The 20677-nt window shown below is 42.8% G+C and overlaps 4 protein-coding genes across 6 annotated transcripts; 1 reads left to right on the forward strand and 3 right to left on the reverse strand.

Annotated features, from left to right (window-relative positions):
- Positions 1 to 2896: 2896 nt before the first annotated feature.
- ttc22 (tetratricopeptide repeat domain 22) lies at positions 2897 to 8082 on the forward strand. Its single transcript, XM_064333488.1, has 7 exons — positions 2897 to 3678; positions 4023 to 4078; positions 4236 to 4351; positions 4444 to 4562; positions 4970 to 5131; positions 6012 to 6164; positions 6515 to 8082. Exons 1-7 carry the CDS (start codon positions 3112 to 3114, stop codon positions 7046 to 7048), a joined length of 1707 nt encoding a protein of 568 aa, XP_064189558.1. The 5' UTR covers positions 2897 to 3111; the 3' UTR covers positions 7049 to 8082.
- On the reverse strand, positions 7950 to 13476 carry ttc4 (tetratricopeptide repeat domain 4). Its single transcript, XM_064333489.1, has 10 exons — positions 13116 to 13476; positions 12050 to 12167; positions 11522 to 11683; positions 11294 to 11371; positions 10643 to 10767; positions 10118 to 10204; positions 9636 to 9880; positions 9174 to 9258; positions 8699 to 8781; positions 7950 to 8560 (listed from the first exon to the last, which is right to left on the reverse strand). The coding sequence occupies exons 1-10, from the start codon at positions 13227 to 13229 to the stop codon at positions 8458 to 8460; spliced, it is 1200 nt and encodes a 399-aa protein (XP_064189559.1). The 5' UTR covers positions 13230 to 13476; the 3' UTR covers positions 7950 to 8457.
- A 669-nt stretch (positions 13477 to 14145) lies between these two features.
- Positions 14146 to 16654, reverse strand: pars2 (prolyl-tRNA synthetase 2, mitochondrial). Of its 3 annotated transcripts, none has more exons than XM_064333491.1 (3): positions 16539 to 16654; positions 15291 to 15881; positions 14146 to 15140 (listed from the first exon to the last, which is right to left on the reverse strand). In XM_064333491.1, exons 2-3 carry the CDS (start codon positions 15861 to 15863, stop codon positions 14259 to 14261), a joined length of 1455 nt encoding a protein of 484 aa, XP_064189561.1. In that variant the 5' UTR covers positions 15864 to 15881; positions 16539 to 16654; the 3' UTR covers positions 14146 to 14258. The 3 variants fall into 3 exon arrangements, with proteins under 3 accessions (XP_064189561.1, XP_064189562.1, XP_064189560.1); XM_064333492.1 differs by having other exon boundaries at positions 16492 to 16598; XM_064333490.1 differs by lacking the exon at positions 16539 to 16654 and adding an exon at positions 16387 to 16532.
- Positions 16655 to 18555: 1901 nt separating this feature from the next.
- On the reverse strand, positions 18556 to 20524 carry si:ch211-121a2.4 (transmembrane protein 205). Its single transcript, XM_064334434.1, has 4 exons — positions 20197 to 20524; positions 19800 to 19973; positions 19376 to 19539; positions 18556 to 19180 (listed from the first exon to the last, which is right to left on the reverse strand). The coding sequence occupies exons 2-4, from the start codon at positions 19891 to 19893 to the stop codon at positions 18878 to 18880; spliced, it is 561 nt and encodes a 186-aa protein (XP_064190504.1). The 5' UTR covers positions 19894 to 19973; positions 20197 to 20524; the 3' UTR covers positions 18556 to 18877.
- Positions 20525 to 20677: the final 153 nt, after the last annotated feature.

The raw sequence follows: 20677 nt of genomic DNA on the forward strand, positions 1-20677 counted from the left end.
CCTTTCCCAGACTCCTTAAGAACAAGAAGTGAGCAAAAATGTTAGAACCTTAAAACTTTTAATCATCGCAGAGAACACTGAGCTCAATTCTGTGCATGCTGAATATTGCTGTGTACATGCACTACACAATGCAAATATCAAACTGAAACAAGGAATCCCTGGGCAGAGATATGACTATAATTATAAAATAATTATACATTTAAAAACTAGATAATTATACAGTCATGACAATTTCAAACATACAGGGGCACAGAAGATAATAGTGAGGCTGGTGACTGATGTGATTGTACATTACACAATGCATAGTCATTTTAGCACAGTTGATCCCTGCTCAGAACAGATCAGATCAGATTACATTTAGGCAGCTTAATGATTAAGGAGATTATATATATATATATATATGTAGAGTAAATGACGGTTAACTGTACAACAACAGATGCTTTCATATATATGGGACACATCCTAATTCTCCAGAAAAAAATAATTTTCCTTGCTTTGTATGGATAGGGAGGTTTTCTTGGTCCGTAGACCAGTATCGGATACCCAGTGTCTCAACCACATGACCAATGGAACAGAAATGTACTTGGCTTGACTTTGTAAAGGCATGCGGAGTGAGAGAAATCTGGATACCATGGCAACAGCTGTTAAAATGTGAAAATTAAGTATTTTTCATCCACCTCCCACACATGCATCAGGTTTGCAATTCATCTGTTGTTTCACTGACATCAAACAGAGTTGCAATACACCAGATCTGATGTGGAAAGTATATCATTGCATTCTGTCACACAGTCTGTTACATGATTGATGTTCACAGGAGCATGTGTCAGTTTCTGGAGGCTGTGAGACACAGTTGAATGATACAGATGACCAATGTTCTGCAGACGCATTCCCTGCACTCTGCATATTCACCTTAGTGTTCCTTCTGGCTTTGGGCCCACTCTGCTGACATCATTAAACAGCTGCAGCTTAATGGTAACAATTCCCCTCATGTTAAAGCCATTTTGGGGAATAACAAAAAAAAAGAGAGAGAAAAAAAATACAACAGTCTCAGTTTTTCCAGCTCAACTGATGGAAAAAAAAAAAAGAACAGGAAAGCACAGCATCATGTGAATTGAATCAGTGCACACACAAGACCCAATCTGAAAAGCTTTCTCTTAGTTACTCCTGTGACTGTCTTCCTGGTTTGTCTGAGAGGTCTATCTCTTGTGGGACTTCTGTTATACACTTCAATAAACCAAAATAACAGGTATGTGGTCTGTGGAGGCAAATCACTGTGTTGTGACCTGAAACATTTAATGTCATTGTATGGTTTAATTAAATCACAAAATACATAAGAGAATGTAGGAAACGATATTGACAAAAATTAAAGCCTGTGGATTGATTATAGTAATTGCAGTAAATAAATGTTTCAGATTAGACATTGTCAGATGGAAATCAAATCAGAATGGAAACATCAAGGGAAAATGCAAAATAATTCCCGAATGCTCTTCTGATGTTGAGCAGCTATACACCGTTTCCTGTAGTCCCCACAGGAAATGACAGTTCTTACCTTTTAGCCAAGAAAGAGTAAGGTAACAATAAGGATTAGAGCAGATTGTATGATAGATTGCAAATTCAGGGCCTTATTTGCATTTTCTGGGCAGATATAAATTGAAAATGATGTAAGCTTACCTGGGTCTCCTATGTTCGGAGGCTGTAAGAACAGCAATTGCAGGTGCTTGCGTGCTTCGTTTGCATTACTGGAATACGTTTAGCATTATCAGCCTGAAAAGCCTACATTTATTATAAATTTTAAGTTAACATTAGCACCCCCACTGTAGTTACAAAAATCTTAAATTCCCTTATAAACATATTAGTCATAATGTCAGATGTGTACAAGTTTTCCGGAGTGCAAAACTGGTGTTTCTCACAACATTATTTGCTCAGCTTCAAAGTAACAAATAATTGGAATATGTTGCAACTGTGACCTAAATGATGCTGAATTTTACAACAAAGTGTTCCTTATATTTAAAAAAAGAACCTATCTACCCTCCAGTGGTGAAATGCAGGATTGCAATTCAATAACAAGGAAACTTGAATCCTGTTACATTCAAGCACTATGTGCACAATGGTATAGATCATCTTTATCTAGGTAAGAACACCTGCATTCGGATTTAGCTGGGCTTTATGATATTGTATCAATGTTTTGGGAATTGTTAATATGACTGTCCAAAGTACACTTTTTAGGCCTAGGTCAGTAAGAGAAATCCTAGACTAAACCACCAGTTTTTTTAATTGGGAATCTCTGGAAATCGCTGCATACACAAAATATTCTTTAAATAACAGGGGGACAGAAACAAGCAGAAACTAAATGAAATCCACCAACTGAATTTACATTTCTTCATATTAAAAATGTAAAACATTTAGTCTTACAGAAAAATAAAGTATAGCAGTTATTGAGTTCAGGTGTATTAAAGTGTAAATTTTCTAAAATTATTTTTGAGTTTAATTTAGTAATAATATACACATTTTGCATGACAATACTATAAGAATCACTCGAGCTAAGAGCGCACATGCATAGTTGGGGTCACAGTGGAGCCCTTTGAGCCTGATCAGCGGATTCTGTAGTTACTAAGGCAACTACAGCCAGTGGAACAATTCAGGGTGACTCACATCCATAAAGGAACACGCACACGATTTCTCAATATGAAAGTAAATGCCTCACCCAAGTAAAAGATTCCCTACAGTGAAACGGTAAGTGTCATTTTTACGGTGGTTTTGAGGAAACAAGAGGCTGTTTACTGTCATTTAGGTATCAGAATATCAATTATTAGTAGTAGTTGTTGCATTTTCTGAATCTGCCTATACCTTGCACTCTATAAATGGAGACACAAATAAGCAAGAACTGATAGTCACAAACATATGCAAATGCATTCTTTGCACATACTATCAGGCCTTGATAAGGAAAGAGGTGTGAGTCAACGGCGCTAGTCTGACGGCTTGCAAGTCTTTCCTTGTCCTATCCCCTCCCATGCCATCCCCACTAAACCTGAATTACCAGTCTGCAGGTGCAGGCGGACAGTGGAATTTCGCAGTAGCGTGTGTGTGTGTGCGGAGTGGCAGAGAGAAGCCATGGAGGAAGGCAGCACGGAGGAGGACATCGAAGCCCTCATCGAGGGCATGGAGTACATCCCGGGCCACTTCCACCTGGACCTGAACCTCAACTGCGAGCCCCGCGGGCCGGGGGAGCTGAGGCGCCGGGACACGCGGCTGAAGCAGGACAGCCTGCGGGCCGAGCTGGAGGCGGAGGCCGGCACCCAGCAGTACGCCGTCAGGAACCTGCTGGGCCTGCTGGCCTTCCACCTGGACGAGACCGAGCAGGCCGAGGAGGTCTTCAGGAGCATCTGCGAGGAGGACCCCGGGAACCTCAACGCCTGGGCCAACCTGGGCTGCGTCTACGACCGGCTCAACCGGGAGCAGGAGGGGGCCGAGTGCGTGGAGAGGGTGTCCGCCCTGATGGGCCTGGAGCCCGGGGAGTCGGGCCAGGGCGAGCCCAGACTGCTGGCGGCCCGCTGCCTGGCAGAGCAGGCCTATGCTCACCCCTACGATGTGGAGCTGAACAAAGAGGGGGAGCTGAAGGAGAGGCTGACTGTTGCCCTCACACTGTACAACAGGGCTCTGGAGTACGGAGGCCAGCTGGTGAGTCAGAGGCAGTATGTATGTGCAGTACTGTGTTGCCTTGCAATTTTTTATAAAGTAACCAATTCACGAAAGCTCTATGATGTTTATCAGCAGAAATATATGTGATGTTTATCAGCAGAAATTTTAAATGTAGTTAATAACATTAGAAAGGCCAAATGGCCAAACCCTATAAGAATAACATGCTATAAAATATTCTAATGATTTCTTGACTTGAACAATGGAATTGAATATTTCTGTTTGATACCTGAGGAATTGACAAATTCTGCTGATTCTGTCTGCTAACTTTTCAACTAATGCCACTGTAACTGTTATCAATATTGAAATTATTCTGCACTTTACAGATACCTATTGAAGAAAAAAGAAGCTGGTATTTTAACATGGCAACAATGTATATAAGGTAAAACTTTTTTATTGCAACCACATAACTATTCATGTATAGAAAATATTTTTAAACGCTCTATGAAATGTATGACGGAATTATATATATATATATTTGAATACAGAACAAAGAAGAACTTGAGAAATTACAAGAATTGATATATATTTATCCCCAGACTGGACGATATGATGAAGGAGAAGACAGACTCAGAGTACACAAGACTATCCTACTACAACAAGGCCCTGAAGCTCCTCACAGAGGCCCTCAAGTCAGAGAAAAGCCATTACAAAGGTACAGTTACATGCACCACACGTTACATTATTCATCCATCTTTGAGCCATTCAACGGCAGGCATTGGAGGGTTGACGTTTGTCTGTCTGTAGCTCTGGCTTGGTGCTACGTGGGGATCATGCTAGAAAGGACAGATGAGTTCTCCATCGTTCCCATGTCTGTCCACGACTGCGGCTACTCTGGATCAGACCCCCTGTCCTGCTATGGAACGGTAGGGAAAATCCGAGGGAGGGAGATGCCGTTTGTGTGATGACTGTACTGCAATGTAGTCTGTTTGTTTTAGAACTATTTGCTCTGGCATATTTTAGTCATGTGCTTTTAAACAGGAAAAATACATGGAGAGAAATGGATTTCCCATCTCTCCTAAACATTCTAGAGAGATGATTCACAGATCATTGAACTCACTGTCCCTGCTAGGCTGGTTATACCTAACTGTGATGAATAAATAGTCTTATTTTACCTTCAGACATGTTGAGTTTGTGCTATCACACCTGAATATTTTAACTATGTTACGGACCCGAAGAGAGGAAAATTCTGTGAGATGCTAAGGGTTGTCGTGTGACAGCTGCTACCATGTAATGAGCCATGTGATGAGCCAGGAGTTTGCTTCTCCTCCAGGCCATTAAAGTTGCCAATGAGGATGCGTTCATCTTGAACCGGCTGGCCAAAGTGTTCTTCCTCCTGGGCAAACACGAGATGGCCACAGGGATCTGCAACATGGCACTGAACGTGCTGCCCGACCCCGAGCTCAACTGGCAGGCTTACTGTACCCGAGCCAAGGTAACAGGAAGGAATCCCGCTTCATTTACTCCCACAAATATCTGCCTCCTCTCATCTGAACAGAGCCAGAAAAAAAAAAAACCTGCCCTGCAATTATCAAGGTCTTCAATATGTCACAGGAGATCCACGTTTCAGATAGCGAGCACTTCTCTTAGTGCTGAAGTCAGATTTACAACCAGGCACCTGAGTAAAAGCTTCCGTAAATCATCCACAGAAGCGAATGTTCTTATCGCCAGCTGTGCCTTGTGGGTGAACAGGCGTGGTCACGCTTGCTTTAGCACAAACAGCTTTGATATTCATTCACGTTACCTTTTATCCTTGAAAATGAAAGGCTCTTTTCCTCCACCCTTTCCAAGCTTTGCCTCCTCCCTCTTTCTGTTCCCCCTATTTTCTGTTCCCTTTGTTGTGTTTTTATTAAAACAGGGAAACAGAAAAAGACAAAGCTGGGCTTAGCAAAGAAGGTGTGGCCTTCAATTTCATGGATAAGCCTATGGTTAAGAGCAACTGTAAACATTTAAACGGTCTGTTTGTGTGCTCAGAGACAAAGCACAGCCAAAGAACAGGTTGTGATTGTGGAAGCACAATTGTGTAATTTGAAATTGAGTAGTTTCAGGTGCTCACTACCTATGTGGTTCTGCTAGCTGAACTCGTTAATAATTCCAGGGCAGACTATCCCCCAGCAGATTTATAGTAAAAATTAAAATCTGACACTCACACAGGCTTTGAATCTTTCCCCCCATTTTGTTAAATATATAAAATAGACCCAGCTACTAGGGCTGTAGCTCTCATTGAACAAGATATGAAGATACGACAACATGGCCCATGCATGTGCCCAGTATGATAAATGTAGTTGTGGGATTGTGATGTGTGTTTCCCACAGATTAATGTCACCACCTATGTGAGAGACCTGGAGAGAGCCAAATTGGGTTTGGCAGGCGTACCGGACCGACAGAAGTTAGCAGAAGCCAAGGCAGACCTAGACCGCGTATTAGAAGTGCGTCCCTGTCTGAGGACACACCTGGAAATGGGACAGGTGAGCTCACGAAATTAAAAGGTCTCAAATTGAAAAAAAAGGAAAAATAAATACCTGCAAACTCTAACTAAAGCACAGGTAGAATCATAGCAAAACCTGGGTTTGGCTGCGCACTGTACAGAAAGGTCACACGCTGCTCCACCCTCGTGTTCGTGAAGGATATAATTAATTTTCTGCGTCACACTGTTTGTGTGTCACCCTGACTCCTGCCACATAGACTTATGTAAATAACGTGGGTGGTGGAGCAGGGGGTGTGTGCAGAGTGCATGCCGTGTCCAACTCTCCTGTCAGGTGTTGATGGAAGCGGTCATAATGCTGTGACCTCACGTCCTGTCTCCGCACGGCCGCAGGTGTACTACTACATGGGCGTGGACGCCATGCAGGAGAGCCTGCTGGTGGACGAGGGCGCGGTCAACGCGGCGCTGGTGAGCCTGGCGCAGGCGCTGCAGTGCCAGCCGGGCGACAGCCTGCCCGAGCTGCAGCTGCTGCGCGGGCGCTGCCTGCTGCTCAAGGGCGAGGAGCGCAACGCCGCCGAGTGCTTCAAGCGGGCGCTGGCCCTGGAGGCGCCGGGCAGCCGCGACACCGCCGCCCTGCGCCGCCTCCTGGAGACCCTGCTGGTGCTCTTCACCCAGGGCGGGGCCGCCGACCCGGGCCCCACCGTCGCCGAGCTGGAGGCGTGCGTGCGGCGCGCCGAGGAGCGCTACCCCTACGAGACGGTGCAGGCCGAGCTGCGGCGGCTGTGCCGCGCCCACACCGCCGACATGGCCCAGCTGTCCCGCGCGCTGGTCCGGCTGGGCCGCACCGACCTGGTGCGCAGGCTGCTGGAGACCGTGCAGCCCAAACGACCGGGCAAGAGGCCGCTGGCCCGCTCGCTGACCGTGTGAGCCACGGACCGGGACCGAAACTCTAAAATCACATGACCATAGCGTACGGCGCAGGAACAGGAAGCGCTAGGTGAGCTACATCACCTAACAAAACAAGGCATGGACTGTTCTTCGTGGTCACGTGATTATTAATTAGTCTAATTAAGAGCTGAAATTGGCTATTTTACCAGTTGTCCCTGAAAACCACAATGCCTGTAATTAGAAATACTTACTACAGAAAATACAAAATTATTATGAAATCATTTGCCGGCAAGGGAAAATGAACCTGGTGGTTCATGGACCCTCGCATTATATCTTAAACTGCGGGAGTGTTCAAGAACGGTACGATTATTCAGTGTTATTCATGAGCCAATTGTTTGCATAAATAGTTCACAAAATGACTGTATCTTAATGAGCAGTATAAAAAAAAAAGAAAGGAAACCATAACTTTACACCATGGCTGATTAGCAGTTGTCTTGCCGTTTCAATTCAATTCTCATAAAGACGCAATTAAGTAGTTGCGTGAGAAAAAAAACATTAATTTCAGACAGTATAAATACTTCAATTGCCAAGCATGCTGAACAGGAGTCATTTCAATGAAGCGCAATTTGAGCTGTTTCTCAGAATGTTGTTGCTAAGCTAGAACGGCTGGTTGGACTGCATTACTGTCGGAATGCTGGGGGTGTGGGGGTCTTTCTTAAGGATGATAAATGTCAAAATTCCAGTTGTGACTTCATGTGCTGTAAATGAGTGTAAAAACGATTTGTAAATTGAGTAAATGTGAGTGAATTTGTCTTTTGTAGAATGTATGCCAAGCATGAACATTACGCAACTGTACTTACCTTCTAGAATGCAATGTCAGAACAGGAAAGAGAAATGGTTTTCAAGTGTAGAGATAGATTCAATAATCATTTGAGTGGTGTCCTGTTTTCAGGCTGGATTTTCTTTTTATTAGTTAAAAACATAATTTCAACAGTCAAATGTGTCTGTTTGTATCTGCATGCGAGTTTCTCATGATCGAGAAAAGACGGCCCAAAAAAGAATTCTTTCCGTAACCATGGTCTCCAGCTCTTCCTTCTGACCTCTCCACCTGCACATTTCCTTTATTCTAGCTCTACTCGATTCTAAAGCTGTGAAACTCCTGGTGTTCCTCGTGCTTTTGGTACCTCTTCCAAAGCTTCCTTTTTTAGAGTCTTAAGTATTAATGTTTGTTTGCCAGATGTCCTTATTCAGAAAATCTACCCTTAACCCGGATACGAGATGTCCTTACTTAGAGAAAAAAATAACTGGGCTAAGTACGAGTATCCAAGTACTCCACAGGAAACTCAAATCACGCCAAACAGTGAAGTCCGGGCTGTTGACAGCTGGTCACTGCTAGTTTGGTTGGTGACAAACAGTTTTCAGTCAGTACACCACTCATGCTGCTGATTTCATTTCAGTGTGTGAACCTTCTTCCCTGACAAGAACTCCTTACAGTAGGCAGACCCCTTTACCACGACAATGAAGCTGGGAGTTCCTTGTTTCACAAAACACCTGAAAGAAAAGGCCAAAGGGGTTTCTAGAAATATAATGTTCAGGTTCACACAAGTATTTCCTGTTGTCTGATAAACTATTGAATAGGATTTATTATAATATATACATGCACATTTTTCATATGAAGGAAATAAATACCTGTCATGCTGTAGGACACGTAGAAGGGGGATTTTCAGATCAACCTGATATAGTTGCTCTGTCTTGAAATCTTCAAAGTACAGCTGAGTATCACAACAGGCAGAATTTCAGAATCAGTTGGAAACAACTACTCCAAATGGTATGCAGAACTACAAGCCAAATACGCTAATATCTGTATGGTTTACCATCCTTATCCTATTCAATATTCAATAGAATACAATATTTATGTTTCTAATGCATCGGAAAACAGACGCAACCTGACCTATGAGCAAATATTAACATTCTAAAAATGAGGCACAGAGAAATAACATTACATTATGACTAAATAAACCACATTTCAAAAACATGGTCAGAGAAAAATGCACATCTATGGCCACAGGAGGGTACTAAAACACCACAAAGCTTTGCTCTGTACTGTCCACACTCACTTTGCTGCAGTATACAAATTCAATCTGTAATTCATAAAATGGCTCACCAGTAAGTTCTGGGGGAGATATTTTCTGTCAGTATCCCAGGGAGGAAGCTCTTCCCCAAACATGACTGTCAGGTGATCTCCAAAGCTAAGAGAAAATTAATTCCATTCAGATAAAATTATCTGCCACATAGAGGAGTGTCTTTAAAGTGCTGAGACTGCAGTGTGGACGCAGGTGTACTTACGGTTTCGAAAGTGGTATGGAGCATCTTGGCAGAATAACCAATAATCATTTATATGCATCAATACCTCCTGTATATACTGATTAAAGACGCTACCCATCTTACACAGTTTAGAAGCAAAACATCAATAGTCCAGTAAAAGAGTACTTCTCCAAACGGATACTGGAGTAGTCAAGTATTTGTTAAAGGAAATCTGAGTTTCTGGACTAGAATTTTACTGAGCATAAATTCAATGCAGGTTAAAAATAAATAAAGAACAGTCACTTGGTTTGAATGGACATACCATGTGGACTCACTGAAGGCCGATATGAAATCTGTCTGCTGGTGCTCTGGGTACAGGAAGAGGACAGGCCAGTGCAGGGTGCCTTGTTCGTCCAGGAACACCGTAGCTCCCGTAGCCTCTTCAGAGCCCAAGCCGTTGCAATCGAACCCCGCCGCGGCTGCAGACGGGCAGCCTCCGCACTCCTCTCCACTGTCAGAACCGTGCTTGGAAGGCCGCTCTAGCTTAAGCAACTTAATGCCACGCGCCTGTGAAAAACACTCCCATCAGTTCCTGTGGTCCCGGCCAATGACAACCTTCAACAGGAACTCAGCTACTTTGAATGACAGATGAAACCAGCAGTGAACTGTTGGGAGACATGGCGGACTGTACTGTTTGAGTGAAAATAACAAGTGTAAACTCTGTACTCCGAACCAACAGAACAAAAAGAAGCCCCCGACTAAACGACTTGTATCGGGACACAAATATGCAGGACCCAAAATTACCTTGATGGCAGCCAGCAGGGCCTCCCTCTCAGCGCGTTCCTTCTTCTCCTTCGCCTTTGCTTTCCGAGCATCTTTCTCCGCTGTCCTCTAAAGCAAGGCAAGCCCGTCGGCATCATTCTCAGACTATGAACACGTTATACATCTGCTGATATCTCAAAGTGATTGAATACGCTATGGGGCCCAAAGTCTTTTGGTTGTTGTCACCGAAAGTATAGTAACAAGTCTAGAGCTACAGTAAGAATCCAAATGAGGAGAGTTAACTGGGCAAAGTACTGTAATTGATTAATTAAACACAGAGTTACAAAAAAGACCAGCCCCCCTCTAAGACGAGGGTTTGGGTCACTTGACATTTGATAATGACTCTACGCTCTGCAGAATATGCAGTACTCTATGAGGTTTATGGCAGGGGAACAAAGAAACATTTGATTACAAGCCATCCACTTGCTTCAGACGCAAGACTTTCTATTGACCCTGCAGTTGTGTGGCACTGCTGATCCCTGTGGGAGACCGTCAAGCACTCCATACCTTCAGTTTGTCAGCCGCAGTTCGCAGCTCTAGCAGTTTCCTGTCCTTCGGCTGAATCCTGAGCCCCTCCTCACACCACTGCAGGGCCTCGCCATAGCTGCGCAGCTCCATGCAACACTGGGCACCTGCGCAGATGCAGGGAGAAACTATCTGGACAAAATGGCACCCGGCAAATCTCACTGGAGGGCAAACCTATATTTTTCCCCATCCAATTAAGCTTTACATGCACAAATTGTAAACATTTCAGCTGAATGTACTGGACTGAATGATGTAGGGATGTTACTTCAGAGCAGCACTACTCAACTCTGAGTCCTGCAGGCCACAGTGGCTGCATGTATTTGCTCCAGCCATGAACTACACCACCTGATTTCACTAAGTACTTTACCTCTTTGGTCCAGGAAGTAAGGTCACTAGTGAAATCAGGTGGTGTAGTGAATGGTTTGACCACATACCAGCAGACTCTGTGGCCCGCAGTACCTGGTGTTGAGTAGCACTGCTTTGAAAATTCGTTTAATATCTTTTTTAGACCCCCATTTTCTCTTTTTCTCCCAATTTTCACAACTGGAAGTCCATTTTATTTCTTCAACATCCTCTGTCATTTCAGAACCAATGCACGTTCAGCTAACCTTATTAAGGCAATACCTGACATACCTCTCAATAGTGCTTTAATATGGTCTGGTTTAAGCTTTTTCGCAGCAACTGAGTCATTCAAAGCGGAACGCATGTTACCTGCAAAACAAAGGGAGACATGGTTAACAAATAGAATCCTCATCCATCACCTGCTAAACCACCTGCAAACAAGTAAAACTATCACAGAAGAACACAGGCAATGCTGCAGAAAAGACTTTGGGAACAAGCACAAGAAAGGAACCTCTGTACCAAGGTGGAACTGTGCAGCTGCTCTGTTCGTGTGCAAGATGGCATTCAGGTCAGTGTCACCGCATTTCTTTTTTAGACCCGCGGAGTATGCCACAATAGCCTTCTTGTAGTTCTTCTCCTTGAAGTAATCATTTCCTTCATCTTTTAAGGCCTTTGCTTGTTCTGGGAAGAGAAAGAAAGTGCATCTACAATACAGGCCACATGTAAAACAGCACATCTTACCCTGTCTTTAAGAACTGACGAGGCTGTCTGAAAATGAGCAAATCAATAATATCCCTTAAAAAGAGCAGTTTCATTTTGTGCCTTTCTTTAATCACAATGCTTAGCAGTGACGCTACAGAGATGTGGTATCAATGACCATCTACATCCTAATCTTTCTAGAGGAGAACTCAAAACTGGCCTGAAATTGGATGAATTAAATATGGGCAGACAATTACTGAGAATCTGTATAAGCAACAACACTTGCTCTGGAGTCTTAAATTTGCCTTTTCAGGCAAAAGAGCAACAGAACTGAGGGAAAGGACATACCTTCCAGTGGTCTGTCATCATCATGAATAATGGACTGCAGACAGGCTAGCTCTGGAAATTTCTGGGGATCAATCTCTTCAGGGGCTGTCTTCATGAACATGGGCACCTTGTCAAATTCCTGTTATTAGGAGGGGTGAGGCGTGAGGGGAGAGGGGTGAAGGGGATCACTCCAGTTGAGAATATAATTATTTTTTAAAACAAGATTTTAAATAGCATTACTATAAAGTGCAATCTAGCAACTGAGTCAATCTTTAAATCAACTAGTAATCTCACTTGTCTTTGTTCAGAAAAGTACTCTTCGCAGACTTCTAAGGACATTTACACACAAAGATGAATTGTATTACAGTTAGATTTTATATGCGAGCCTCAAATGGACGATTTAAGAAAAACACTCGCCATCATTGTAGGCTATGACCTGTTAAATTTGCTCTCAACACCACACCCAGCTAGCTAAACTCAAAGGCGATTGGTTCAGGGGGGATGTAACTACACTGTAGCTAGTGTAGCTAGCCAGTTAGCAAGCGAAATACTTGCCTACCTGGTTAATTTCTGGTTAATTTCTACCCAACTAATGCAACGTTAGTCGTGTTCGATTTATAAATTGGCTTATTCAGGCAATTCGTTCTGTGCCGAGTCACTTGCCTATACAGCTAATGGATAAATGAATCCTGTTGCTCCATCGTCATAAGTCATTTTGACCCCGAGAACATTTGAACTTTTATGCTTTTGACAGGCGGAGAAATTCAGCGTAATAACGATACCATCCTTATTTTACACCTTTAATAGAAAAGGGTCTTTGCTATGTTGTCAACGTACTCAGACACTTTCTGCCAACAGTTCGTGTAAGATTGAGCGATTTAAAACCTTAGAGATCTCCCCTCGCGGTGATGATATACACAAACAATGCTACGTCTGGTCAAAGGGTTCAAGTATCTCAGAAGCAAAACGTTAGCAATGTATCGATAGCAATTACAAACTCAGCAATGCTGTCACCCACGGTGAGAGATCTGCGACAATCAAACAGTACGTGCACAAAGATATTTATGTGATTAGTACTGATTCCTACCTCCTCCCAGTTGTTCTCATTAAAGCCATCTTTATATTTATGCTGGGTAAATTTGTCCATGAACGCATCCATTCCATCATCGCTATCGTCTTGTGCCTGTGAAGTCATTTTCATCCACTATTTTCCAGGCAAGAAACAACTGTTAAGACTGTATCAGTTTAAATTACTTAAATTTCAGGAATATCACCAATCCCATTACATTAGTTATATAGATAAACTGAAAGTAAGGGCTAACTCTATTTTTGCTGCTTCGATACAGTAAAGATGTCGAAGAAATTGCAGTTAGTTATGTCTATATTATATATTACTCTAAGTTATGTCCTAGTCCACACCCGATAGATACCCTAGGAACCCAAATTTATCAACCATTCGATTGGCTTTTCTGTGTCACGCTTCTGTATTGCTATTGGCCTTAACGTAAATAGGCGGGATTTATCATTATTTTAACATTCTTGTACCGCCTCTACAATGTGGACCAATAGGATTACTGATACTTTCATGGTATGTCCAATTAAAATGCAAGTCCTTGACAGGTTTTCATCACACATGTCAGGTGTTCATTTTATGAAAGCGTGCTTTTTGTGCATCAGTGAATTACGTCCGACTGAAATTATTAGACAAGTTCAACACGGTTCTGACACTCTCTGGCACAAACCGTTAATTAGTGATTACTGCACTTTAGTGTTTACTGCATTGCGGTTGAAGTATACTCCTTTTATACTACAGTTTTAGTGGTATCGTGACTAAAAGCAAAGCAAACAAATGGGAAGGTAATTATTTTGAATATTCTATACTAACTACAATAGACTACAATAGAAAACTGGAACCTGTACTTGAGTAGAGCAAAGATAAAGGAACACAGTAGCTATCTGGTTGGTCCACAATATCTGTGAAAATACTGTATTCTTGAGCTGTGGGCATGATATAAAAACAGGTCCTTTTTAGAAATGTGAGCACTGGATTCATTGTTGAGATCATTTGAAGAACAGAAATGTTTACTCGTATGAAGAGAACTGGCACTGAAACAAGGTTGTAAAGTCACAGTACTTTATTTATTACAATATTTCACTGACAAACCATCATTGCTCAGCAGTCACACCATGATAATAAAGTGTTTGTTTCAGAAGAGTGAAACAATTCAGATCAGACAGTCTCCACTTCACTCAAAAGGTCCATCAGCCCCTCCCTGCTGAGGAACAGTGTCTCCCCACTTTGTTGGCAGCACACCTCAAACCGTGGCTGCTCCTCAGCCGCACTCTTCCCGACCACAATCACGTAGGGGTACCCTAAACGGCCGGCGTCCTTGAAACGCTTCCCTATGGTCAATTGCGTCCGATCATCCAGGACCACCTCGCCTTTCAGCCTGGGCACGGACGTCCCCAGACTGTGGCACAGCTCTTCTGCCAGGCCAGCCAGCTCCTCGGTCTTGCTGCCCTTCTTAGGAGGCAGGACGCAGACCTGGTAGGGTGCCAGCAGGCCCGGCCATCGGACGGCGTCCTCGGTGGAGAACACCTCGATGGCTGCAGCCAGGATGCGCGTGACCCCCAGCCCAAAGCAGCCCATCTCAGCGAGCACCGGCTTGTTCTGATCATTGTGGTAAAAAGCATTGAATATATGGGAGTACTTAGTGCCCAGGTAGAAAGTGTGCCCCACCTCGATGCCTTTCGACTCTGCCAGGGTGCCCTTGTGGCACTGCGGACAGTCCGTCTTCCCCGGTTCGACGGTTTCCACGTTGGCAGAGAAAGTGCAGTTCCCGCAAATGAGCAACCTGTCCTCGCCAATCTCCGCCGGTAGCTGGAACTCATGAGACAGTTTTCCCCCAATGTTCCCCGTGTCAGCCTGCACCTGGACACAGCGCAGCCCCAGTCTGGCAAACAGGCGGGCGTACGCCTGGCACACAGCCTGGTAGGTGAGATGGGCAGCCTCTTCGCTGGTGTCAAAGGAGTACATGTCCTTCATGTAGAACTCCCGGCCTCGAAGCAGCCCAAATCTCGGCTTTGGCTCATCGCGAAATTTCCGCGTCACCTACAATATGTTGCGAAAGGTTAACATCGTAGAAACAGACTACTTGGTCAGCCCACTATGAAAAACAAGATTATATACAAAAAAATAATAAACGCTGCTTTCATGAATAAATCAACTCTTAAGCCTTTTTTTGTACATAATGTGCAATACCTGATAGAGCAGAAGAGGGAGCTGTCTGTAAGACAGGGTTCCCTGAGAGGCCAGGAGCTCAGTCACGGCCTCCTCGTGAGTGGGGCCCAGGCAGTATTCTGCCCCATGACGGTCCCTTAAGCGGAACAGCTCCTTGCCCATGAGGTCCCAGCGCTCGCTGCGCCTCCACAGCTCCGCAGCGCACAGACTGGGCATGTCCAGCTTTTGCCCTCCGATGCCCTGCATCTCCTGGTCGATGAGGCGCACCAGCTTCTCCATGGCGCGCACTGTGGCTGGGAGGTAGTAGTAGCAGCCAGGATTGGAGGGGTGGATGAGGCCGGCCTGCAGCATTAGCCTCTGGCTCTTGCAGGGAATCTCCCCTGCCCGGCCCTCCATCCCTAGCTCCTGCACCTCCCGCAGGGTGGAAGGCTGGAAGAGCCGGGACACCAGCAGGGGAGATGTGCCTACGGAACGGGCAGGGCTGGATTTCAGGGCTGACCCAGCACAGCTAGAAAGGCATCGTGTGTGCTGGGTCAAAGCTCTAGGCTGATGGGCCAGCAGCTTTCGACAGCATAGCCACAGGACAGCTTCCATTATAAGTTAACATTAACACTACAGGGGAGAAAAATTGCACAGTATCATTAGTTCATCAGACCACCGATCAATAAGTGATGCCAGCTTCATTTTTTTGTTGGGGGGTATATCTATATTCATTCATTCAATATGGACACAAAAACCTATCATAATTATTTAACATAATCTTTAAATACAAAAAAAAAAACAACGTAATAAGCAAAAATAACACTGTTTAGATAAAGTGTTTAACAACACATTCAAGGTCGGCAAAACTAGCTGAAGCTAAGAGCAGTTCCCTAGTAAACGAAAGCAACAAGCTAGCTAACAACACAAATCCGGACACACGCCACGCTTGCTATACACATCTTATGTGGCGTGAAAATTAAATGCCCTTGCTCGTTCTTTCTTTCTTCATAAATTAATAGAAATTAATTTCTTGTGCATTAGCGAGCAAGAAGGTAGTTAGCTAGCAATGTCATGATCAGCTAAATATAACAGCTACTAGCTAAGCAGCTGGCTGACACCACAAGAAGTTACTCACCAAAACCATGGACCTATGTAACAAGGGCAAGTGTATTTAAAAACCTGACAACGTATATTTATCGTAAAATTAAACCAGAACACATCATTTAAAAACTACGTTAACCTGTGTGTTATCGCCAGATCCAGAGCAAAGTATGGCATATAGACTACCTGCTCATTGCGAGTAGTGTGGAGGGCGGTAGCCACTTGCTAGTGGGGAAACAACGGGAACAAACGAAGGACAAACTACTCGAATAGGTCCGCAGCACAGTTAAGCGGTCCGCAGTTTTAAAGGAGTACCATGGTGGTTGAACGTGACACTTCCCAGTTGTCTTCAGGCAACAACAAAACAAATGTGCATAATTTTTTTATTCTTCAGTCATTTCAATGTACTTTAAAACGTATTTTTCTAAGCCTAAATTTCCCACTATAAAAATTCACCCGAACCGTCTGGGCGTGGTAATGAGAACTGTCAGTTAGCTATGATTGACAGACCGTTCCCCGTTACCATAGCTACCCCCATGATACGCGCTCTCTTTGGGAGACTGAATTTTCACAAGCTAGCTAGCTTAGTAGTATATCAAGTATCGATAGATAGCTAAGGTAAGGACGTTGACTTGTATCCAGTTACAATTTTTGCTATCTAGCTAGCCAAGTTAAGATAAAAGCACAACTATAACGTCCTCATAAAAGCGAACTAGCAAGCTAACGTTATCGATAACATTGCCTTATGAAAGCAAACCTCCTAGCTAGCTAACGTTAGCTAGCTAGCTAAATGAATATAACCAGAAATAATCTAAAGGAACTCTAATTTAAGTCAACCTAACGTTAGTCAAATATTAGCATTGTCTGAACAGCAGGATTTCTTTACGGGGCGTGGAAATAGGAGTGGTTACTGTATTCGTGACGTAGAAAAATGACAACTTTCTCAACCGGTTGAAAATGGGACGATTAATTTAAAACGCATATTTCTCCAAAAATACAGAACGGACATATTTAATACTTTGCTCATTGTGTTTCTTCAATGCCTCTTGTGCAAATAGCACATAAAACAGAGAAAGTGTGAAAATCACCATGGTACTCCTTTAAAAGAGCAGATAGTCCATTCCTGAACTTTTTCATTATTGCAACGAGATCAATTCTGACGATGTCAGTGCAGTGACATCGTTGCCATAATCTTCCTCAGCAATTCTTCTAACAGTCGATAAATTATGCCGATGAAGCAATATATTTAGAATTATGTACAAGTAAAATATAGGCATGTTTCAAAATACAGTAGAGACCAATTATAAACTAGCTTGCAGCGAATTTGCCAGATGATAAATTAGACTACTCAACTGGGCGTAAGGTTACTTTCTGAAACGGAAGAGATTCCATTAGACATTGAGAGCTCCTAATCATAAAATCAATTTAGTCTATTAGGATATTGTTAGTATTAAATTAGTCTTTTTTGCGTTTTACTGTTTTACTTTTATTTCTTCCTCCTGTTATTAACCTGTTTTAATTGTAGGCTTTGTTTTTTGTGTTTTACTTTTATTTTTCTTTAATGTGCTAATTTTCCTCCCAAGTGGCACAACAGTATTGTACCGTATGACACCCTCTTCTGGATAATTGGGTTCATCAACAAGCTATGTATGTTCCAGTTATTAAATACTGTGGGGCTCTCCAAGTGTGGTCCATGGAAGGCCATACAAGTCATCTGGCTGATGCTGGCTAAGTTACTTGTCTGTGAAAGACTTTTAAGAGGGCCACTGTCTGAAGGAAATCCATTAATTTTGCTCATACATATGTATATACATTTGTATTTGTGGCAGTGTAGTATAATAGGTGATGCAGTGAGCTTATAACTCAGGTTGCAGGTTTGACTCCCATGTAGGACATGCTGTTATACCTTTCAGCATGGTAGTTAACCTGAAATGCTTTAGTAAAATATGCAGCTGTATAAAAATGTTTACTACTTTTTTATGAAAAGGTCACTCTAGATAACTGCATCTGTTAAATTTCATAGATGTAAATTGATATAATATTCATTAGGAATTATGTAAGAGAATCACTGCTTGAATAAAAGCAGAGCAAGCAGCCTGTTAATTTTTTACTGTTTTTGAATTCCCTGAACTACGAAAAGGGTTGTGTACTTAAAATTGTTTAAAAATATGCACAAGCCCACAAAAGAGATGAAGCATGGAAGTCACCTGTTTCAATAAGGTAATCTTTTATTATTTATTTTAAAATACAAACGTAATATTGCATTCACAACTAGATGGTGTGGTGCATGCCAAGCCAATCATATTCCTAAGCCTTACAATCTTTCTATTATTGTAGTATAGTAATAAGAAAGTCAAGGCTGCTTATTTGAATTGACTTGTTTCAACAGCACAATATAGATAACATAAGACATATAGAGAGACCAAACAAGCTTCTTTTGCATTTGTCAAACATCAACGGTATATTTTTCTGTTATGGTAGTTGGACTTTCATTGACAGGCCATAGGAACGTGACTGAATGGAAATCACAGCGCACAGAAATTCTGTGCCAGGTAATACATGCTACAGCTATTGCAAATGAGGCAGCAGAGGTTACAGAGGGAGGACAGCCAGTGGTAGAACCACAGCTGGTAGCTCAGCCTCTTGTACTCAGAATTTGATTGGGATAGCTTGTCATAGGCCTCGCTGCTGGCTGAGAGCCAGATGTTCTTGCTCATGCCCCAGGATTGTTCAATAAGGTGCATGTCAGCCATGATTTCCCACGTCATTGCACCAAAGTAGTGGGAATTCAGAGTGGCTGCCATCACACATGCAAATAAAATGAAGATCTGTGAAATAAAAAAGAGGACAGAAGTATACAAATCAAGGCACTTAAGTTCACACCAATTTCAATCAAAATGCACAATAAAACATGTATATTTCTACAATTTCTACTTCAGCTCTAGGATAACCACATTGTACTGTAGAGGGACCACACAGGGAACCCAAGGCTGTGGTGGACACCCCAGGTGAGTGGACTGTACCTGGAAGGTCTCCTTGTCACTCATCTGGTGGTGGGGATGATACAGTTCAAATAAGATAAGACTGAAGAAGGCACAGGCAGAGGCGATACGGTGGTAGAAAGGCAATAGTCGACTCTGGATATATCCATGTGTGTGTCTGTTCAGAGCATAGCCCATCACAAAGGCTATGTGGAAATAAATTATTATTATTATTAGCCTGGAATAAGGATTCAAATCAAACAGCTGATCAATTTTCTTTAATTTCAAAACTAATATTAAATAACTTGAAACAAAATCTTAAACTGTCACAACTTTTCAATACAAGCATTCCGTATCTATCTTTTTAGAGAGTTAGCAAATCAATCATAAATATAGGCCTACAATTAACATTTGGTCAATTGTACGTCACTTTTACAGCGTGGAAAATGGGATTGCAACAACTTACTTGTAAAAAAGATGTACCAAAACTGCATGCCCCAGAAGGTGGAGAGCAGGGCGAGGTGCAGCAGCTTGAGTATTGGCTCCTCCAGGTTATTCATTTAGACCGCTTAAATTGTACCGTCAGACCCACACTAACACAGCATTGGTGCTGCCACCATGAGCCAGGCACTTACCGCGGCTGCAAAGCAACGTGAAAGGTTACGCGTTAGTCCTTTGCTTTTACTCCAGTGATTCTCAAATAGCATAAACAACCCATCTCAGTTACAGATTTAGTACAACAGTGAAAACGGTTGTTGAAGCGAGTTTTCGACTATTTAATTTGCATTTGTCGAACGTAAACTGACTTCATTGTGTACGTTAATTTACATATGCAGCTAAAAACCAAAAATGTAAGATGCTACCTGTAGCTAAGATCGCTCCTTGGCTGGAACAATAAGAATCACTTGTCTTTTCGTGCAATATAGGGCTATATATTCGATTTCTTCATAAATTCAATAAACCTACAGTACATGTTGCATTAGAAGAGCAGAAAACCGGTATTTGATCGCTCTGAACATGCCGCTCATTTGAAACTAAACACTCTCTGCGTCTTCTGGTTGACAACATTCCAATGACAAATGACGAGTCGCGAGATGCAGATGGAACGTTGAGCGCAACAACTGATAAGGGATTTGTTGACGGTCTTGACATGCGGGGTGCCAATTCATGGAAGTAGATAAAGGAAAAGGTTTGTGCTAACGGATATTCCCCTGCATTCTCCCACTGAGCTCATCAGTTTGGTGCTTCAGAAGCTGCATCAACAAAGAAGTAGCAATAGATGTTTAACAAGCTAAAATAATCATATCAAATCAAGACAGTTGGCTAAATTGAAAGCAAAAATGT

This window comes from Anguilla rostrata, chromosome 4 (assembly GCF_018555375.3).
Source record: "Anguilla rostrata isolate EN2019 chromosome 4, ASM1855537v3, whole genome shotgun sequence".
Classification (NCBI taxonomy): Eukaryota; Metazoa; Chordata; class Actinopteri; order Anguilliformes; family Anguillidae; genus Anguilla; species Anguilla rostrata.

Bases quoted from the DNA above. Each gene is read 5' to 3' on its own strand.
- si:ch211-121a2.4 (XM_064334434.1), bottom strand. From the start codon at position 19,893: ATGAATAACCTGGAGGAGCCAATACTCAAGCTGCTGCACCTCGCCCTG. The intron at 19,540-19,799 runs GTAAGTTGTTGC...ATTTCCACATAG, and splicing joins TTGGTACATCTTTTTTACAA to CCTTTGTGATGGGCTATGCT. The intron at 19,181-19,375 runs GTACAGTCCACT...TTTATTTCACAG, and splicing joins GTGACAAGGAGACCTTCCAG to ATCTTCATTTTATTTGCATG.
- ttc22 (XM_064333488.1), top strand. From the start codon at position 3,112: ATGGAGGAAGGCAGCACGGAGGAGGACATCGAAGCCCTCATCGAGGGC. The intron at 4,079-4,235 runs GTAAAACTTTTT...ATTTATCCCCAG, and splicing joins ATGGCAACAATGTATATAAG to ACTGGACGATATGATGAAGG. The intron at 4,563-4,969 runs GTAGGGAAAATC...CTTCTCCTCCAG, and splicing joins CCCTGTCCTGCTATGGAACG to GCCATTAAAGTTGCCAATGA.
- ttc4 (XM_064333489.1), bottom strand. From the start codon at position 13,229: ATGAAAATGACTTCACAGGCACAAGACGATAGCGATGATGGAATGGAT. The intron at 9,881-10,117 runs GTAATTTTGGGT...TGTTTTTCACAG, and splicing joins CCCTGCTGGCTGCCATCAAG to GCGCGTGGCATTAAGTTGCT. The intron at 9,259-9,635 runs GTATGTCCATTC...ATTTTCTCTTAG, and splicing joins GCCTTCAGTGAGTCCACATG to CTTTGGAGATCACCTGACAG.
- pars2 (XM_064333491.1), bottom strand. From the start codon at position 15,863: ATGGAAGCTGTCCTGTGGCTATGCTGTCGAAAGCTGCTGGCCCATCAG. The intron at 15,141-15,290 runs GTATTGCACATT...AACATATTGTAG, and splicing joins TCCCTCTTCTGCTCTATCAG to GTGACGCGGAAATTTCGCGA.